Here is an 18,973-nt window from a genome sequence, read left to right on the forward strand (position 1 = left end):
GGCAAGGGAGGGAGAAATAATGGAGCCAGACAAAGCAAAACAGAGAATCCTAGCAGAAGCATTTCACAGTCATGATCAATCAGCGTTGCATTGATATTTACTAAGCTTAATCATTCTATTTGATAGTCACCATATATCAGAGAGGTATGGAAAAATTATTAACCTTAGCTTACACATACTTAAACTAACAGGTCACAGAGAATTAAACAGTGAGAGAACTAGTTAACCTACTTTTTCAAGACCCTACAGTTTATAAGGGCTTCCCAGGTGGCTCAGTGGTAAAGAATCAGTCCAACCAATGCAGGAGACACAGGTTCGATCTCTGGGTCAGGAAGACTCCCTGGCAGAGGAAATGGCAATCCACTCCAGCATTCTTGCCTGGAAAATCCCATGGACAGAGGAGCCTGGCGGACTCCATGGGGTCACAAAGAGTTGGACATGACTGGGCATACATGCACACACACTTTATAAGTGTTCCACCAAAATAAGCCAGGTATTTACATAAATAGATAAGTTTATTTATATAACTTTATTTAAATAAAATAGATAAAAATATAGACAGTTTTATCTATAAAGACACTCCCCAAAAGAGGTATGTTTCCAAAATATTTTAAGCAAAGGAAGCATCATTTAAGTCAGCTTAGAGCTGCCAAAAGGAGGTAACCTAAAAATAACACTGGTTAGGTTGAAGTTTGCTAAAAATAAGTTTTGGTTCTTACGAGAACAATATAATCAGTCTTTGACAATCCTTTTTAAAATGGAAAAAAAAAACACAGTTATAAAGGAAAAATGACAAACTTCTGTTTGATGGCATTTGGCAAGCAAGGGTTTTGACTGAGATAGAAAAAACATCCAAATGTGTAAATTGAAAATCAAAGTCAGCACTGTTGGTCTTGAGACTGACTTCGACTTGGGCCAAGAGCTTGACATTTTGTGAGCTTGAAAAGCCAAAAGTGATAAAAAAAAATCAAAGGAAGAGAGAAATCTGGATAATCAAGTCAGTTCATCCATGCTGTCTACAGCTTGCATTCCAATTTCATTTAGCACACACCCTAAGCTACCGACGAACTTCTTTGTGGATGCAGCAGGAGTCCCAAGAAATGGGTGCCTACAATATTTGCTTTGCATGAGCACTTGAATCAAGACACTAAAGGCACGCACACACACACACACCACACACACACAAAGTTTTCCTGTTCAGTCTCTCAAAACATGATCAAATGTCTCCAGCTCCTCTCGAAAGTCTTTCAAAGGCGCTCCAAAATTCCTTCCCCTGAAAAGTATTCCTCCAGCTTCTGATTCTTTAAAGTAATAATTGGGAGGAATCATGAAGTGTAGCATCCCATGCATGCTCAGTCGCTTCAGTTGTGTCCACTCTTTGCGACCCTATGGACTGTAGCCTGCCAGGCTCCTCTGTCCTTGTGACTCTCCAGGTTAGAATACTGGGGTGGGTTGTCATGGCCTCTTCCAGCGGGTCTTCCCAATCCAGGGATTAAACCTGTGTCTCCTGTGTCTCCTGCATTGTAGGCAGATTCTTTACCGCTGAGCCACTGGGGAAGCCCCAGCATCCCATATAAGTAAATAAAATTTCCAGCAAGTGGTGTCTGTACTTCTTCAGTTAACAGTCTTTTAGAAAAATGCATACTATGTATGTAACCCCATTTGTAGTTGGTTACATAGACATATGGTTACATAATATTGCCTTCAGATTTGTACGGGATCTGCTGCATTGGTTATGCACTGCACAACTCCAGGGAGCACCATTCTTGTAGACCACAGCATAAATGATGCCTCTGGAGAAATTCAGGTAGTCTGACTCCAACCCCTTGTTTCCTTCCACACACATAACATAGCAGCTCGGAAACCCCCTTTTCCATTAATGTAGACTTTCTGAGGTATGTTGGTTGTCTGTTTATATAAAAATTGCTGTAACAATGCAGTTTCTGATAACAGAATTTATAATAGTCCTGATACACACAAGAAATGTTTGAATGTTCCTATTTTCATGGAAGGATTCACCCACCCACTACTGCTCCATCCTTATTTTGCAGTTTCATTATCAGTTGTTTTTCAGTTGCTAAGTTGTGTCCGACTCTTTGTGACCCCATGGACTGCAGCACTCCAGGCTTCCCTGACCTTCACCATCTCCTGGAGCTTGCTCAGACTCACATCCATTGAGTTGGTGATGCCATCGAACCATCTCATCCTCTGTCATCTCCTTCTCCTCCTGCCCTCCATCTTTCCCAGCATCAGGATCTTTTCTAGTGAGTCAGCTCTTCGCATTAGGTGGCCAAAGTACTGTAGCTTCAGCTTCAGTATCAGTCTTTCCAATGAATACTCAGGATTAATTTCCTTTAGGATGAACTGGTTGGACCTCCTTGCTGTCCAAGGGACTCTCAAGAGTCTTCTCCAACACCACAGTTCAAAAGCGTCAATTCCTTGGAGCTTAGCCTTCTTTATGGTCCAACCATCACATCCATACATGACTACTGGGAAAACCATAGCTTTGACTATAAGGACCTTTGTTGGCAAAGAAATGTCTGCTTTTTAATACACTGTCTAGATTTATCATAGTTTTTCTTCCAAGGAGCAAGAGTCTTTTAATTTCATGGCTGCAGTTAACTATCTGCAGTGATTTTGGAACCCAAGAAAATAAAGTCTGTCACTGTTTCCATTGTTTCTCCATCTATTTGCCATGAAGTGATAGGACTGGATGCCATGATCTTAGTTTTCTGAATGTTGAGTTTTAAGCCAGCTTTTTCACTCTCCTCTTTCACTTTCATCAAGAGGCTCTTTAGTTCCTCTTTGCTTTCTGCCATAAGGGTGGTGTCTTCTGCATATATGAGGTTATTGATATTTCTCCTGTCAATCTTGATCACAACTTGTGCTTCATCCAGCCTGTCATTTCACATGATGTACTCTGCATGTAAGTTAAATAAATAGGTTGACAATATATAGCCTTGATGTACTCCTTTCCTTATTTGGAACCAGTCTGTTGTTCCATGTCTGGTTCTAACTGTTTCTTCTTGACCTACATACAGGTTTCTCAGGAGGCAGGTAAGGTGTTCTGGTATTCCCATCTCTTTAAGAATTTTCCACAGTTTGTTGTGATCCACCTAGTTAAAGGCTTTAGCATAGTCAGTGAAGCAGAAGGAGATGTTTTTCTGGAATTCTCTTGCTTTTTCTATGATCCAACAGATCATAGAACAGACAGACTTCTAGTGACTGTCAATCCAATATCTTGTAACATGGAGAGTGTCCCATACTTTTTGTTCCTCACTCTCTCCTTTATTATACTTTCTTGAAAGTTCATTGCTTATAGGAGAAATACCTACAATTTCTCATGCAATAGGCTTCCCTGGTGGTTCAGATGGTAAAGCGACTGCCTGCAATGCAGGAGACCCAGGTTCGATCCCTGGGTCGGGAAAGTCCTCTGCAGAAGGAAATGGCAACCCACTCCAGTACACTTGCCTGCAAAATCCCATGGACGGAGGAGCCTGGTGGGCTATAGTCCATGGGGTCACAAAGAGTCAGACACGACTGAGCAACTTCACTTTTTCTCTCTTTCTCATAGAATAGGAAATATTTTGCAAACTGCATAAATTTCAAGTTACCTTGTATCTCCTGAAAACTCTGAAATGTATCTGTTTTCAAATCTTCCACACCCTGAGAGTGTACACACAATTTTTACCTTCTCTCAGGGGTCACTTAGCTATCCAAGGTATTTATGTATTACATTAGTTAGCCACTATTGCAGTAAAACTACATAAGAAATGACCTCAAAATCTCGGTGACCTACAACACTTATTTTTCTCACTCATGGGGCTGGGGGACAGCTGAGATGGTTCTGCTTCAGGCTGTGAGTCAGGGTCAGGTCTGTTCCATGTGTCTTCTCCTCCTGGAATCAGCGGTTTCTCTGGACACATTCTTTTCCACCATATGGCAGAAGCCCAGGCAAGCAAATCAAGCTGAGCAAACACATTTAAAGCTTCAGATTGGATGTGAGTTCCACCCAACTTCATTGGCCAAAAGCAGGGTGATGGCAGTAGAATCGAGAAGTACACTCTGTTTCAAAAGGGAGCCAAAAGAAAAGTGAAAGTGTTAGTCACTCAGTTGTGTCTGCTCTCTGTGACCCCATGGACTATAACCCACCAGACTCCTCTGTCCATGGGATTCTCCAGGCAAGAATACTGGAGTGGGTTGCCATTTCCTCTTCCAGGGGGTATTCCAAACCCAGGAATAAAACCTGGGTACCCTGCATTGCAGACAGATTCTCTGCCATCTGAGCCACCAGGGAAGCCCCTGCAACATCATAAGGCAAAGGGGTGTGATCACTGTGGTAGTTCTATTAGAGGCAGGAAGTGAAAAATAATCCACCATGAGCAACAAACCAGTGTGAACAATAATCCAGTTCCACAGGAGTGGGATTGCTAGGTCATGTGGTAACTCTATTTTTAGTTTTTAAGGAAACTCTACACTGTACAACATACTGGCTATACTTTTCCACTCTAACTTTTAATATTTTTCTTCTTATTCTTTGCAAATGACTTCTATCAAATAATCCCTCTGATGGAATCTTAAATCTTTTCTCTGTCATTTACAGGAATTGAAGTTGATTGGGCTGGATATTCCACACTTTGCTGCAGACCTTCCACTGAACCGATGTAAAAATCGTTACACAAACATCCTGCCATGTAAGACGGTCAATAATGCTGATCCTGCTCTTGTCTTCCAGAGGCTGAAGGGCTGTCATGCCAGATGAATCAGTTCCACCAATCTCTAGCCAGGCCAGGAATGATCTGTATCCTCAAGGCCATGTCCGCAACTGCATTGATCGCATTGGTGCTTTGATATCATTAGATCTTGTTGTGTGTAGGAAGATTTAATTATCATGCTTTTAAATGAATTATATCTGAACAGAAAAAACTGACCCTTTGACCCTTTGGAGATCAAAACATCTTAGCCAAATAAGGAATAAGATAAATTGTGCTCATAACCTATTTTCAGTCAATTCATTGACAGTGGAAGGAGGCAAATACAAAGGAAATGCAAGGTGTGAAAAAGGCTTCTTTCTTACTTCTGGCAAGTTCTTCTGTTCCTTAGGATTTTGCAGTAAAACCAACATTCAAAGAAAAAGTAACACAAAATACTTAATAGGACCATTAAAACACATTCTAATATAGATTTAGCATTCCTCTCTGCTACACTGTAGTGGGAGCTAGGAAAGAAGAGACAAGTGCAAACCTTTACAAAGAGAAGCCTCCTTCATGTGGGTTTTTTACAAGATTAGGTAGGATTAATATTGTCATGAGCTTCCCTGGTGGCTCAGTGGTAAAGAATCTGCCTGCAATTCAGGAGCTGCAGGTTCGATCCCGGAGTCAGGAAGATACCCTGGAGGAGGGGATGAGAGCCCACTCCAGTATTCTTGCCTGGAGAGTCCCATGGACAGAGGAGCCTGGAAGGCTGCACAGTCCATAGTGTTGCACAGAGTCAGACAAGGCTGAAGCGACAGCACAGCACAATATTATCACCTAACACTTTGCATCCGTATGCATCTCAGGATGTATTATCTTCATTTGAAGTCCATTTACAAAAAACCCATCAACACCATCTTCTCTTCTCTAGGCTTCCCAGAGGTAGAGAATTCTCTGGATATCCCTGAAAGTGAAAGTGAAAGTTGCTCAGTCGCGTCCGACTCTTTGCTACTCCATGGACTGTGGAATTCCCCAGGCCAGAATACTGGAGTGGGTAGCCTTTCCCTTCTCCAGGGCATCTTCCCAACCCAGGGACCAAACCCAGGTCTCCCGCATTGTGGGTGGATTCTTTACCAGCTGAGCCACAAGAGAAGCCCAAGAATACTGGAGTAGGTAGCCTATCCCTTCTCCAATGGATCTTCCCAACCCAGGAATCGAACTGGGGTCCCCTGAATTACAGGCAGATTCTTTACCAACTGTGCAATCAGGGAAGACTTGAGTGAAATGGAAATCCTAGGTTTAGGCTACATTCGATAGCCTTCAAACAACCTACCAGATATTTTAGCTCCTGTACATATTCTCCACAATTCCCTGCAAAATCTAGAGACCACTCTTAAGAACAGGAGGGCTGGTGGGGAGGAAATAGTGGTTGGGAGATACTTATATATTTATTTAAACAAGAAACTAAGCTTGAGATATGACTAAAATATAAAGCCAAAATAAATTTTATCTACCTACCCTACCACTGACAAATTTAACTTGATTTGGGGTACAAATACTGAGTACAGAATTGTCTTGACAAGTCTTCATTACACTCTGAATGTTTTTCTTTTTTTCTCTTTTGTTTGTATCTGTTAATCCCAAACTCCTAATTTATCCCCCATCTCCCCGCCCCCCCACTCATTTCCCCTTTGGTAACTATAAACTTATTTTCCATATCTGTGAGTCCATTTCTGTGTTATAAATAAGTTCATTTGCATCTTTTTTTTTAGATTCTACATAGAAGTGATATATGATATTTGTCTTTTTTCATCTGACTTACTTCATTTAGTATGGTCATCTCTAGTCCATCTAAGTTGCTATAAATGGAATTATTTCATACTTTTTTTATGCCTGAGTGAAATTCCATTTTGCATGTTTACCACATCTTCTTTATCCATTCATCTGTTGACAGACAGGTTGTTTACATGTCTTGGCTATTGTTAGAAGTGCTGCACTGAACATTAGGGTGCATGCATCTTTTCAAATTAAAGTTTTCATCTTTTCCAGATATATGCCCAGGATGGGATTGCTGGATCATATAGTTACTCTATGTTTAGTTTTTAAGGACCCTCCATACTATTCTTCATAGTAACTGCACCCTTCTGCTGTGACTTTTAATATTTTTCTCCTTATTCTTTACAGATGACTTTAGCCGAGTGAGATTGATCTCCATGAATGAAGAAGAAGGTGCAGACTACATCAATGCCAACTACATTCCTGTAAGTAAAAAAATAATAATAATAATAAAAAATTCTTAAATCAGGCCTCCAAAAACAAACAAACAAACAAAACCAAGCATCCAAATTCTACCCCAGCCAGAGGAAGACTATTACGGCTGCAGAGATGAGTTGAACAGTTCAATAGAGAGTCATTCTTCACCAAGCCGTTCAACTATAAAGAACAGTTTCCATTATTCCACTTTAGAATAAAGAATGGCGGGGTGGGGGGGGAAGCCCAGAGAATAATAATATTCAAATATCTTTGAAAAGGACTAGTGAAAGTGAAAGTAGATAATTATACTAAAGATCTACTTCCCTATGCTTACATTTCAATGTCAGCGCCAACCTGTGCTTTTAAAATGTGTCTGTATAGACACCTGGTTGCTATTGTAGAAAGGTGTGGGTGTGACTTTATAGTTTCCCAAGAAAAATGTTTAAAATCACACGGATTTGTGCAGTTAGTTACTATGACTGTCTCTTTAATGGAAAAAAAAGGAGAAAACGTAATATAGGTTCATGATCCTTCACCAGGTTTGTCCCCAGTTAATTCTCAGTTTCTTTTCATTTGTGTGGAACAGCATTTGGTGTTGATTTTAAGGCTTTCCTGGTGGTTCAGATGGTAAAGAATCTGCCTGCAATGCAGGAGACCTTGGTTTGATCCCTGTGTTGGGAAGATACCCTGGAGAAGGGAATGGCTACCCACTCCAGTATTCTTGCCCAGAGAATTCCACGAACAGAGGAGCCTGGTTGGCTACAGTCCTTGAGGTTGCGAAGAGTTGAACATGACTGACTGACTTTCACTTTAGCTCCTTAAGTGACAATTTTGTCTTTGTCTTCCAGGGATACAATTCACCCCAGGAGTACATTGCCACTCAGGGGCCACTGCCTGAAACCAGAAACGACTTCTGGAAGATGGTCCTGCAACAGAAGTCCCAGATTATTGTCATGCTCACTCAGTGTAATGAGAAGAGGAGGGTGAGTACTTTCAATCCTTTGAAAGTAAAAATTTCTGTCCCACCTAGCAGTAAAACCTGCACCAGCCACTGCTAGGGAGTGTGCTCACTGTGGGGGGCGGGGGAAGGGAGGGGACATGTGTGTACCTGTGACTGATTCACGTTGCTTTATGGCTAAAGCTGATACCATATTCTAAAGCAGTTATCCTCCAGGTGTGGGTGTAATTTTATAGGCTTCCAAAGAAAAATGTTTAAAATCATAGGGGTTTATGCAGTTAGTTACTATGACAGCCCCTTTGATGGAAAAAAAGGAGAAAATGTTACATAAGTGTATGTTCCCCTTGCTTCATTCTTTATCCTCACAGTAATCCCATACGATTCTTCAGAGGCGAGTCATTTGCTTTCTCTAAATGATCACTGACTGTTTCTTCCCCAGCCTGTTGGTCTTAAAAGGTTATGCTATTGTCCCTTCAGGTGAAATGTGATCATTACTGGCCATTCACAGAAGAGCCCATAGCTTATGGTGACATCACGGTGGAGATGATGTCGGAGGAAGAGCAGGACGACTGGGCCTGTAGACACTTCCGAATCAACTACGTAAGTCACGGAGCAGGGCTTCAGGGGCCGTCCCCATGCCGAGGAAATCCCCAGGGTCAAGAAACCCACCCTCCTTCGTGGGAGACTATGAGCGCTTTAGACTTAGCAACACTAATTCCTCCAAGAGAAAGATGCCACAATCAATGTGCTTGTTTCCCGGAGGGTGATGTGGATAAAATGCTTGGTCTAGACAGCTGGAGGACATGGAATCAGAAGGCTGCACTGTTCCGTCTCAGATTCACCCAGGGTAATAGAAGACACGGTGACCCTTGGCTCACCAAGCATGACTAAGGAAAGAAGTATTGCCACTACTTATACTGACTGTGTATGAATATAAGGAGGATATACAAAAAAGGGTATACTTACATTATAAATTAAAATGTAGTCTTAGAGGTAGTGGTTTGGGTTTTGTTCTGCTTTGTTTCTTATTTTGTTGTAGTTTTGTTTTTATTATTTCAAAGGTACTTCTGGACCTTATTAATCCTGGTTTCATGGCTCTTTTGAAATGCTGTTGATTCCTGGTGGTTAGGATGTCAGAAAAGTCTATTTTTCCTGAAGGTAGACTTTTGAGCTCAAGCTGAAAGTTGGTGTACCAGGCTAGGTGCTGGCGTCAATTGCAATCACCCTGGTTCCTTCTCTGTGGCTCCTTCACAGAGAGCAGTCCTAAAAGTAGGAGGGAAGTTTTACTAGTACCGAGTTCTCCAGCGGAGTGTGCTCTCTGCTGAAGATGAACAATAGGACATTCCCTCATTAAAACTTGATTCTCTGCTTAGAAACAACCCTTCCTCACAGTATGGATCAGGGGATGAACAAAAAGAGCCTGCTTTGTGAAGCCTTGGCACTATGAATGAGTTTTACTTTTTAAAAGTTGGAAAAAATTGAAGGAAGAATACTATTTCACAAGAAGCATTATATGGAAATTATATAATTCAATACCAGTGTCCATAAGTAACATTTTATTGAAACATAGCCACAAACTTGTTTACTGATTTTCTTTGACTATTTCTGTCCTACATCAGGCTTGAATAGTTGCAGCAGAGACTGACTCTATGATCCACAGAATCTAAAATATCTATCTGCCCTTTGTAGAAAATGCTTGCTGACTGTTTAACATAGACAATGGAAACAATGGTTGTTCGTTTCAATATAACATAAGCCCTCAAGGACTCACCATTTATTGACATTTACAAGATACAAATCCCTTCTTAACTGCTAGCAGGTAACAATGGCTTTTGCTGCATTAAGAATGTAGGCAGATCCCAGAGTAACTGCTCCATGCTGTTCCATCTCTTTGGAATGCTCATCTCCTCCCATTCTCTAAGGACATCCCTACTCAGAGTGTCAGCTTAAACGTCATCTCTTTATCAAGCCTTCCCTAGTCTCAAGAGACCCTTCTCCCTTTCCTCCCCTGCTCTAATCCCGTGTGTATTTCATCACAGTGCCCTATAAGTGGTCACAATTCTCTGATTTCGTGTCTGCCTCCTCCATGTGCTATGAGTTTCATATACAAGCATCCTGTTTTGATAATCCTTGTAGGGACTTCCCTGGTGATCTAGTGGTTAGGACTTTACCATCCAATGCCCAGGGTGTGTGTTTCATCCCTGGTCAGGGAACTAAGATCCCACATGCTTCCTGGCCAAAAAAAAAAAAAACAAAGCATAGAACAGAAGCAATATTGTAGCAAATTCAATGAAGACTTTAAAAATTGTCCACATCAAAAAAAATCTTAAAAAATAATAATCTTTTTAATCCAAATGGTTAGCCACTTAATAATCTTGTGAAATGAAAAAAAAAATCAGTGAATGGATGTTTTCAAAAATAAGAGAGTATGAAGAAAACATCAACAGATTTAACCACCAGAGAAAATATTTAACAAGAGGAATTTTATTTGAACTCTGCTTTCTGTCTTGGCTATGTCAACCAGAAAGCAGGGCAAACTACTAGACAAATATAGAATAGATTTTAATAGAATAAATCTTTCCCTAGGTTTTGCATATAGGAGAAAAAAATTGCAAAGCAAACGTAGGGTATGTTCCCAAGAGTGACATCAAGTACGGTATGATTCATATTATACTTCTTGTCCTTGATCTTAAATGATGACCTTTCAATGACAAACGTGTGAAGGGCTTCAAGCAGACGAATAAAATGTTTAATGACAGAGTTTTCTGGAAATATTTTTATAGTCACAAGCATCTGGTCCCAGAGTGCCCCCTTTGGGCCATAAATATACAGAATCTAAGTTTTAAGCTCCTGCAATGAATGCTAAAACTAAAGACTGTCATGCTATTGCTGACGAATAGATTTTTTTCTTACTTTTTTTTTCATTTTTGGATTATACACTTCTTTATCTCCTCCATATTTCTATATGGAATCTTTCAGAGTAAAACCAGATAAAATTACCTAAATGAGAAAACCAGAGACATTTTGGAATAGCTAAGATGTAACCAGTAAGGTTTTCTCATTTAGTAAGAAAGGAGGAAAATGACCATAACACACAATTTATCACTTTCCAGTACTTGAAACTTGGCATGAACTGAATAATAATTGGAAACCAAAAACCAGCAAAAACTGGTTTGTTCCCATTGACGTGTGCCTTGCTATTCAGCTAACAGGAATCACCCATCTGACGCAAAGACCTCTGCCTTGCAGCTGCAGAGAGACGGACAAGTTAAAGAATTCCTATTTTTGAACCACTTGCATATTTTCGCTGGATACCTTGTCAGATCAACCAGAGGAGATTTTATATATATTCTATATACATAAAGATACAGATATAAGATTGTATATATTCATATATATGCATGTATATCCTACAGTGTACAGGTCTTGTGCTCAGCCTGTGATCCTCATTTGAAAAGAGCATTTTCATGAACTTTTTTGGGCAACCACAGCTATGTGGTGATGAAGTATTCTTAAATCCTCCTGGTGTTGAGTAATTCATTCTGCACAATTTATTCTGCTTGAGTTACTTTCTTGCCGTACTTTCTGAAGACAGCGGTAAAGCTGGCTAGCGTCTTTGCAGATTTCATGCTTCATGTATCCAAGACAAAGTCCTTGAACCTGTGCAGAGAAGGAGGCATTGAATGTGGCTGGGAATGTGTGGCCTTAGGCCAAGGAGACAGTGGGTCTAGTTGAAGTGCTGAGATATATATATATATATATATATACACACACACATATATATACACAAATGTTATATTTTATTTATTCTTATTTATTTTTATAATTTTACCTCACCCAAGACCACAGACTCTTTGAAATTCATTTCTCTTTAATACCTGAAAACCTAAACTTTGTATCCAGACAAATTCTCCCAAATTACAATATAATATTCCATCTCCTGAATGGATTCAAGAGTCTTAGCAAGTTTGGGAGATGAAGGATGCATTAGATCTTTGTGAAGCTTGGATTTGGAATATTTCTGGTAGTTGATAACAAGAGCAGAATAAAACTTTATGCTTATAAGGTAGTAGGGGCTAAAGCAAGTAATTCTTGAAGGACATATATCTTAGTTATTATTTACTCAGGTCAGAGAGAATAATAATATATTTGGTGTATGGGTTCATATGAATAGGAAGATATAGAAAATATCCACTTATTGGGATCCCCAGAACCACTCACTGAAATGCACTGTGCTGGGGACTTCCCTGGTGATCCAGCGGTTAAGACTCTGTGCTTCCACCGCAGGGGGCACAGGTTCGAGACCTGGCCGGGGAACTAAGATCCTGCATGCTGCCCAGCTTGGCCAAAAAAATAAATAAATAAAAGGAGAATGTTTAAAAATAATAACAGTTTTAAGAAAAGAAATGCACTGAGCTGGATGAGAACAAGTGGTAGTAATTAGTAGCAGTAGCGATGAGACTGGAGAAGGCGATGGCACCCCATCCAGTCCTCTTGCCTGGAAAATCCCATGGACGGAGGAGCCTGGTGGGCTGCAGTGCATGGGGTTACTGAGAGTTGGACACAACTGAGCAACTTCACTTTCACTTTTCACTTTCATGCATTGGAGAAGGAAATGGCACCCCACTCCAGTGTTCTTGCCTGGAGAATCCCAGTGACGGGGGAGCCTGATGGGCTGCCGTCTATGGGGTCGCACAGAGTCAGACACGACTGAAGTGACTTAGCAGTAGCAGCAGTGATGAGACTATCTAACAGAAACCACCCTTCACAGACACACTCACACTTAATTCGCACAACAACCCTTGTTAAAAGCATCATGAGACCCTCTTCAAGTAAGAGAACACTGGTGTTCAGTGAGTGCATCTTGTGTTAGGTCCCCTAGTATCAGAACCCAAGACAGGGATTGTCACACATGGGGTTTTTTGAAAGTGAAGTATTGGGTAAAATCCGTACAAGAAAAGGGAAGCAGGAGAGGACAGGAGAGTTGTCCTAGCCTGACATTTTGCTCCCTGGTATCCATCACAAAGGGGCTTCCCTTGTAGCTCAGTCGGTAAAAAATCGGCCTGCAGTGTAGGAGACCCGGGTTCGATCCCTGGGTTGGGAAGATCCCCTGGAGAAGGAAGTGGTGACCCACTCCAGTATCCTTGCCTGGAAAATCTCATGGACAGAGGCGCCTGGTGGGCTGCAGACCATGGGGTCTCTAAGAGTTGGGCACGACTGAGCGACTAACACTTACTTACTTACTTAACCACAAAAGGAAAAGGGGGCGGCAGAGGATGAGATGGTTGGATAGTATCATTGAGTCAATGGACATGAGTTTGAGCAAACTCCAGGAGAGAGTAAAGAACAAGAGAGCATGGCGTGCTGTGGTCCATGGAGTCAGACTTAGTGACTGAATAATAACAACATCCATCAGTCAGTCACTGTGGTCTGCCCTCAGCCTGGGAACCTGATCTCTTCGGCACTTTCCAGCAGGCAGCTCCCTTTAGTGGGAGACATCTCTGAGCGATGGGGCTGCAGCCAGATGCTACTAGCAGCACCAGGGAGACAGAATGGATCACCTGGCCAAGCGAACCCAAGCTGGCCACCAACCGCATCTTCCAGTGTTTAATTCATTGCCCAGAACTGATGTAACTTCTGAATGGCAGAACGAGGATGCAAGCCCTGATCTGCTTAGGCTCTTATCACAACCCAGGCATGGATTAGCCTATTTATCCTACTGTTTGAAGCTTTATACAATTAGTATTTGTTTTTCTCAGGGCCTGCCTTGTGCCGGACACAATGCTGAGAGCTAGAAGGGGAGGTGTGCTGACCGGGAGTGGAATGCAGCCTTCCCATCACTCAAGAGCTGCCGCAGAGGCCTGAGCCATCCTGACGGTGGACGGAGAGATTAACGCTTGTTTTTCTCCCAAAGGCTGACGAGATGCAGGATGTGACCCATTTTAACTACACCGCGTGGCCCGATCACGGGGTGCCCACAGCCAACGCTGCGGAAAGCATCCTGCAGTTTGTACACAAGGTCCGACAGCAGGCTACAAAGAGCAGAGGCCCCGTGACCGTGCACTGCAGGTAACCGCAGAGGTGCTGGCTGCTGGAAGTCGTGGAGGGGATTGCCCATCATGCCATGAACCTCTGATCAGATTGGATTAACTGGTCAATGAGTTATGATTTTTAAAAATTTAGATGGTGGAGAGGGAGGTGGGTGGGGCATTCAGGATGGCGGGGGACACATGTATACCTGTGGCTGGTTCATGTTGATGTATGGCTAAAACCATCACCATATTGTAATTATCCTCCAATTAAAATGATAATTTTAAAAAATTTAAAAAATTATGATGAACGAAGTCTTACTAAATACATGATTTACATATCATATGGCTATCTTAGGGCTTCCCAGGTGGTTCAGCAGTAAAGAACCCACCTGCCAATGCAGGAGACACAAATCTGATCCCTGAGTTGGGAAGAGCCCCTGGAGAAGGAGATGACAACCCACTCCGGTATGCTTGCCTGGAAAATTCCATGGACAGAGGAGCCTGGCGGGCTGTAGTTCATGGGGTCACAAAAGAATCGGACATGACTTAGTGACTAAACAACAACAACATTGTTTATCAGAGGTAGCAGTGAGACAAAGAAGTCAGAGGAGGCGTTGGCAGCCAATAAGCCTGGGTCTAGCACTTTGAGTTTTGTGAGCTAGAATGGCTGACTCTGTGTGTGTGTGTGTGTGTGTGTGTGTGTGTGTGTGTGTGTAGGGGTGGGTGGGGGGTAGGGGTAGGGTTGTGCAGGGGGTAGGTGTGTCTCTCCTTGGAAAGAAAAATGCTTCATAAGCTACCAAGTTTCTGACTAGAGAGGCTACACTTGCTGTCAGTCATTCCCAGGCCAAAACGCTTTGCTTCACTGGATGAGGTTACCTGGTCTCAAAATGCTTCCTTCCAAGAGCAGAAAATAAAGCTGGTCAACCCTGAGGTCAAACACGTGGCCTCCTTTCATGCAGGGAGCAGGTACAGTTCTGGATGTGGCTTCATGAGTGTTCACCCAGGCCCAGAAACATTTTACGTGAGAAGATAAGAGAGAAGAATTGCCTGGTAGAAAAAGCAAATCAGGGCTCTGAGCTTGTGGTTTTTTCATGTTGGATTTCTCTCCCAGCAAATCTCACAAGTAGATTGCTTTTCATTGCTCTTCATTTCCTTTTTCTCCTGTGTGCATGTGCATATGTTGTGAGTCATGTCCAACTCTTTGTGACCCCCATGGACTGTAGCCCATCAGGCTCCACTATCCATGGGATTTCCCGGCAAGAAGACTAGAGTGGGTTGCCATTTCCTTAAGCAGGGGGATCTTCCTGACCCAAGGATCAAGCCTGCATCTCCTGCCTTAGCAGGCGGATTCTTTACCATCTGAGCCACCAGGGAAGCCCTTTCTTTTTCTTGCATTTCCTCATAATTCAGAGTTCAGAGTCAGCTGGCACTTCAGTCCGTGAGTGATTGGGAGGAAAGGAGAGCTGAGTTTATCTGTGCCACTGGGGACTGTGGTGATGAGCTGGTTGGCCTGAATCACTCCACTTCCCTCTATACTCGGAGTCCTGGGACTTGGGGACTGAAAGATACTGGATCCAAATATTAAATCTGATTTTGAGGCAATTATCTCAAAGATCCCTGGGCGACCGCAGCGGACCAGCACCCACTAGCAGGGCAGACGCGCTCTAAGGAAGGTCTGAGATGGTAAACTTGACCTAGGGCTGAATGGCCCCAGCACCAGAGCTAGAGTGTGGGCATCTCAGCTAGACTTTAAAGCTGGGCAGGAGGACTTAACTCTGAGGCTCCTCAGAAGGCTGGAATTGTTTCTTGGGCTTCCCTGGGGGCTCAGTGGTAAAGAACCCACCTGCCCAAGCAGGACACATGGGTTCAATCCCTGGGTCAGGAAGATGTTCTGGAGGAAGAAATAGCCACCTACTTCAGTATTCTTATCTGGGAAATCCCATGGACAGAGGAGCCTGGCGGGCTACCGTCCATGGGGTTGCAAAATAGTTGGACACGACTTAGTGACTAAACAACAACATCATCATCTCCTTGAGGGCTGGTTCCTGCCTGGTTCCTGCTGGTTCCAGCAGGTTCCATATGAATCCTCACTTTCCTAAGGAATAGAGAGCCCAGGGGCAGGAGGGCCACAGATGGCTAAGGCAGACCCGCAGCAGTCTAAGGGAGGGAGCAGTGATAAAACTGACATTAGGAGACACATCAACCACGACTGCATACTTAAACATCAGGGAGGTAAATAAGTTCACTTGCATCATTTCTTTTTAGATTCCTCATATAAAGGCTGTCATGTGATACTACTTACAAAACAGAAACAGACTCACAGACTTAGAGAAATTATGGATGCCAAGAGGGAAGGATGAGGGCAAGAGACAGTTATGGAGTTTGGGATGGGCATGTTCAGTTAGTCACTCTGTCATGTCTGACTCTTTGCAACCCCATGGACCGCAGCACACCAGGCTTCCCTGTCCATCACCAACTCCCAGAGTCTACCCAAACTCATGTCCATCGACTCGGTGATGCCATCCAGCCATCTCATCCTCTGTCGTCCCCTTCTCCTCCTGCCCCCAATCCCTCCCAGCGTCAGGGTCTTTTCCAATAAGTCAACTCTTCACATGAGGTGGCCAAAGTATTGGAGTTTCAGCTTCAGCATCAATCCTTCCAATGAACACCCAGGACTGATCTCCTTTAGGATGGATGGTTGGATCTCCTTGCAGTCCAAGGGACTCTCGAGAGTACACACTGCTATATTTTAAATGGATAACCAACAAGGTCTTACTGTATAGCACATGGAGCTGTGCTCAATGTTATGTGGAAGACTGAATGAGAAGGGGAGCTTGGAGGAGAATGGATACATGTATATGTATGGCTGAGTCCCATGGCTGTGCCCCTGAAACTATCACATTGCTAATCAGCTGTACTCCAATATAAAATAAAGGGTTTTTAAAAAATAAGGGCGTCCCTGGTGGCTCAGTGGTAGGGAATCTGCCTGCCAGTGCAGGAGACATGAGCTTGATCCCTGATCCAGGAAAATTCCATATGTTGGCAAGCAAGTAAGCCCATGTGCCACAACTACTAAGCCTGTGTTCTAGAGCCTGGGACCTGCAACCATTAAAGCTGGCGTACCTTGGAGCCCTTGCTCCGCAACAGAAGAAGCCACCACAATGAGAAGCCGTCAAACCACAACTAGAGAGTAGCCACCACAACCAGAGAAATACCGGTGCAGCAATGAAGACCCAGTTTATAGCCAAAATCAATAAATACAATTTAAAAAAAAATCAGTTGGGAAATATCGTCAATTTTGTCTTCTCTTTTCTCAATGATGGTACCTATAGTTTTGGTGGATTTTATCACTTATTTGTTTCCAACAGTGTAGAAAGTGAAAGTGAAACTGAAGTCCTTCAGTTGTGTCCACTCTTTGCGACCCCCTGGACTATAGCCCACCAGGCTCCTCCGTTCATGAGATTCTCCAGGCAAGAATACTGGAGTGGGTTGCCATTTCCTTTGCCAGGGGAATCTTCCCGACCCAGGGATGGAACCCTGGTCTCCCGCATTGCAGGCAGACGCTTTAACCTCTAAGCCACCAGGAGAGCCCCGGGGAGCCCCTCAATCAGTGTACAAGGGCAGTCTATAAGTGACGTGATATCGGAACCTCTTTTTCAGTGCTGGAGTCGGTCGGACGGGAACGTTCATCGCCCTGGACAGACTCTTGCAGCACATTCGGGATCATGAATTTGTCGACATCCTGGGGCTGGTGTCAGAAATGCGGTCATACCGGATGTCTATGGTACAGACCGAGGTAGGAACCGAATCATAGGTATTTTTAAATTTGGCTTGACTGAAAAACTTCCCACTATTCAATCTCATATTTCAAAACCATTGTCTCAAAATGTTTTTTGCATTTGCTGTTCCCAGTTTCTTATTGTGCACATTCAAACTGCTCCAAGGTATAAAAGAAACAGATAACCATTCGGTGTATAGTGTCTACACTTTTATTGGTGTCCTATGCCCTCCAGTAAGCCAGAGCACATGGATGTATCTATAATGGAATAAAACCTCTTTGAACAGACCGAGAATTCAGTGAGGGTAACAGCCATCTGGGGAAATGCCACCAAGTGGAGACTTTGGAATTGGTGTGATTGAATTTCTATTTAAAATGCTAGACTCAATTCTGTAAGTTTGTCATTAGTTTGCCCTTCGTGTGACTCCGTTCACTTGTGAGGATAATATGTGTTGCACATGTGCTTTCTGATGAGATAAAATCTTTTTGATTTTAAGGATTTCCAACCCTTCATCCACCAACATAGCCAGTCTCCTTGAGCTAAATGAATGGATTCCTTATTGTAACAACACATCTCCAGAAATAGCCATCAGTACTACCTGCCCCGCTCCTATCCTCCCAAGCCCTCTCCTCCCGTGAAGCCTTTGAAATGCACTCAGGCTGGAATGGCAGCCCCGCCCGGTGCCCGCACACAGCATCACAGCCTCGGAGCATCAGTGGGTGTGCACCTGTGTATGCCCCAAAGCAGAGCACAATAGCTTCTTGGTAATCTTAGTCACCCAGCCGTTCTCGCAACTTCTTAGCTTCAGGCGAACAATAATAATCCTCCTTCTCGAGGAGTGTGTGTGGGAGGAACACTTGTGGGATAGAATGCAACCTGGCCTGACCGCTGATTTCACTTCCCAAGGGATTAAAGCCTGCCCACCTCTTCCCTCTGCTTTTCCCGTCAACCACCACTAGATGGCAGTGTAGCGCAAAAGCCTGCGGTCCTGGCTCCTGTCTCAATGCTTCCGGTTTTCTCCCTCCCCTTGCCCTTTCCCATCTGGCCAAGGTTCTGCACAGCCATTCATTCCAATGTGTTTATTTCTGAGCTATAGCAACATCATAGCACTTTGGAAACAGTAACTCATTCACGTTCAGATGGCTCAGGGATGATTAGGAAATAAGACATCTATTAGTGTCCTCCTTGAGATCACTCACATCCCAGCCCAGCTGCCTTCTAATTTACTGCTGTGGGGACATGAACATCACCTTGTTA

At 43.1% G+C, this 18,973-nt stretch overlaps 1 protein-coding gene across 3 annotated transcripts in view; it reads left to right on the plus strand.

The window, feature by feature from the left end:
* Nucleotides 1-18,973, plus strand: part of PTPRO (protein tyrosine phosphatase receptor type O) — a 260,020-nt gene that overhangs the window by 230,986 nt on the left and 10,061 nt on the right. For all 3 annotated transcript variants that reach the window (XM_043882124.1, XM_043882125.1, XM_043882126.1), the window contains 6 exons: nt 4,604-4,694; nt 6,879-6,955; nt 7,796-7,930; nt 8,383-8,505; nt 13,820-13,974; nt 17,598-17,733. In XM_043882124.1, coding sequence (XP_043738059.1) covers nt 4,604-4,694; nt 6,879-6,955; nt 7,796-7,930; nt 8,383-8,505; nt 13,820-13,974; nt 17,598-17,733 — 717 coding nt within the window. The remainder of the gene's footprint in view (nt 1-4,603; nt 4,695-6,878; nt 6,956-7,795; nt 7,931-8,382; nt 8,506-13,819; nt 13,975-17,597; nt 17,734-18,973) is intronic.

Source organism: Cervus elaphus, chromosome 22 (assembly GCF_910594005.1).
Source record: "Cervus elaphus chromosome 22, mCerEla1.1, whole genome shotgun sequence".
Lineage (NCBI taxonomy): Eukaryota > Metazoa > Chordata > Mammalia > Artiodactyla > Cervidae > Cervus > Cervus elaphus.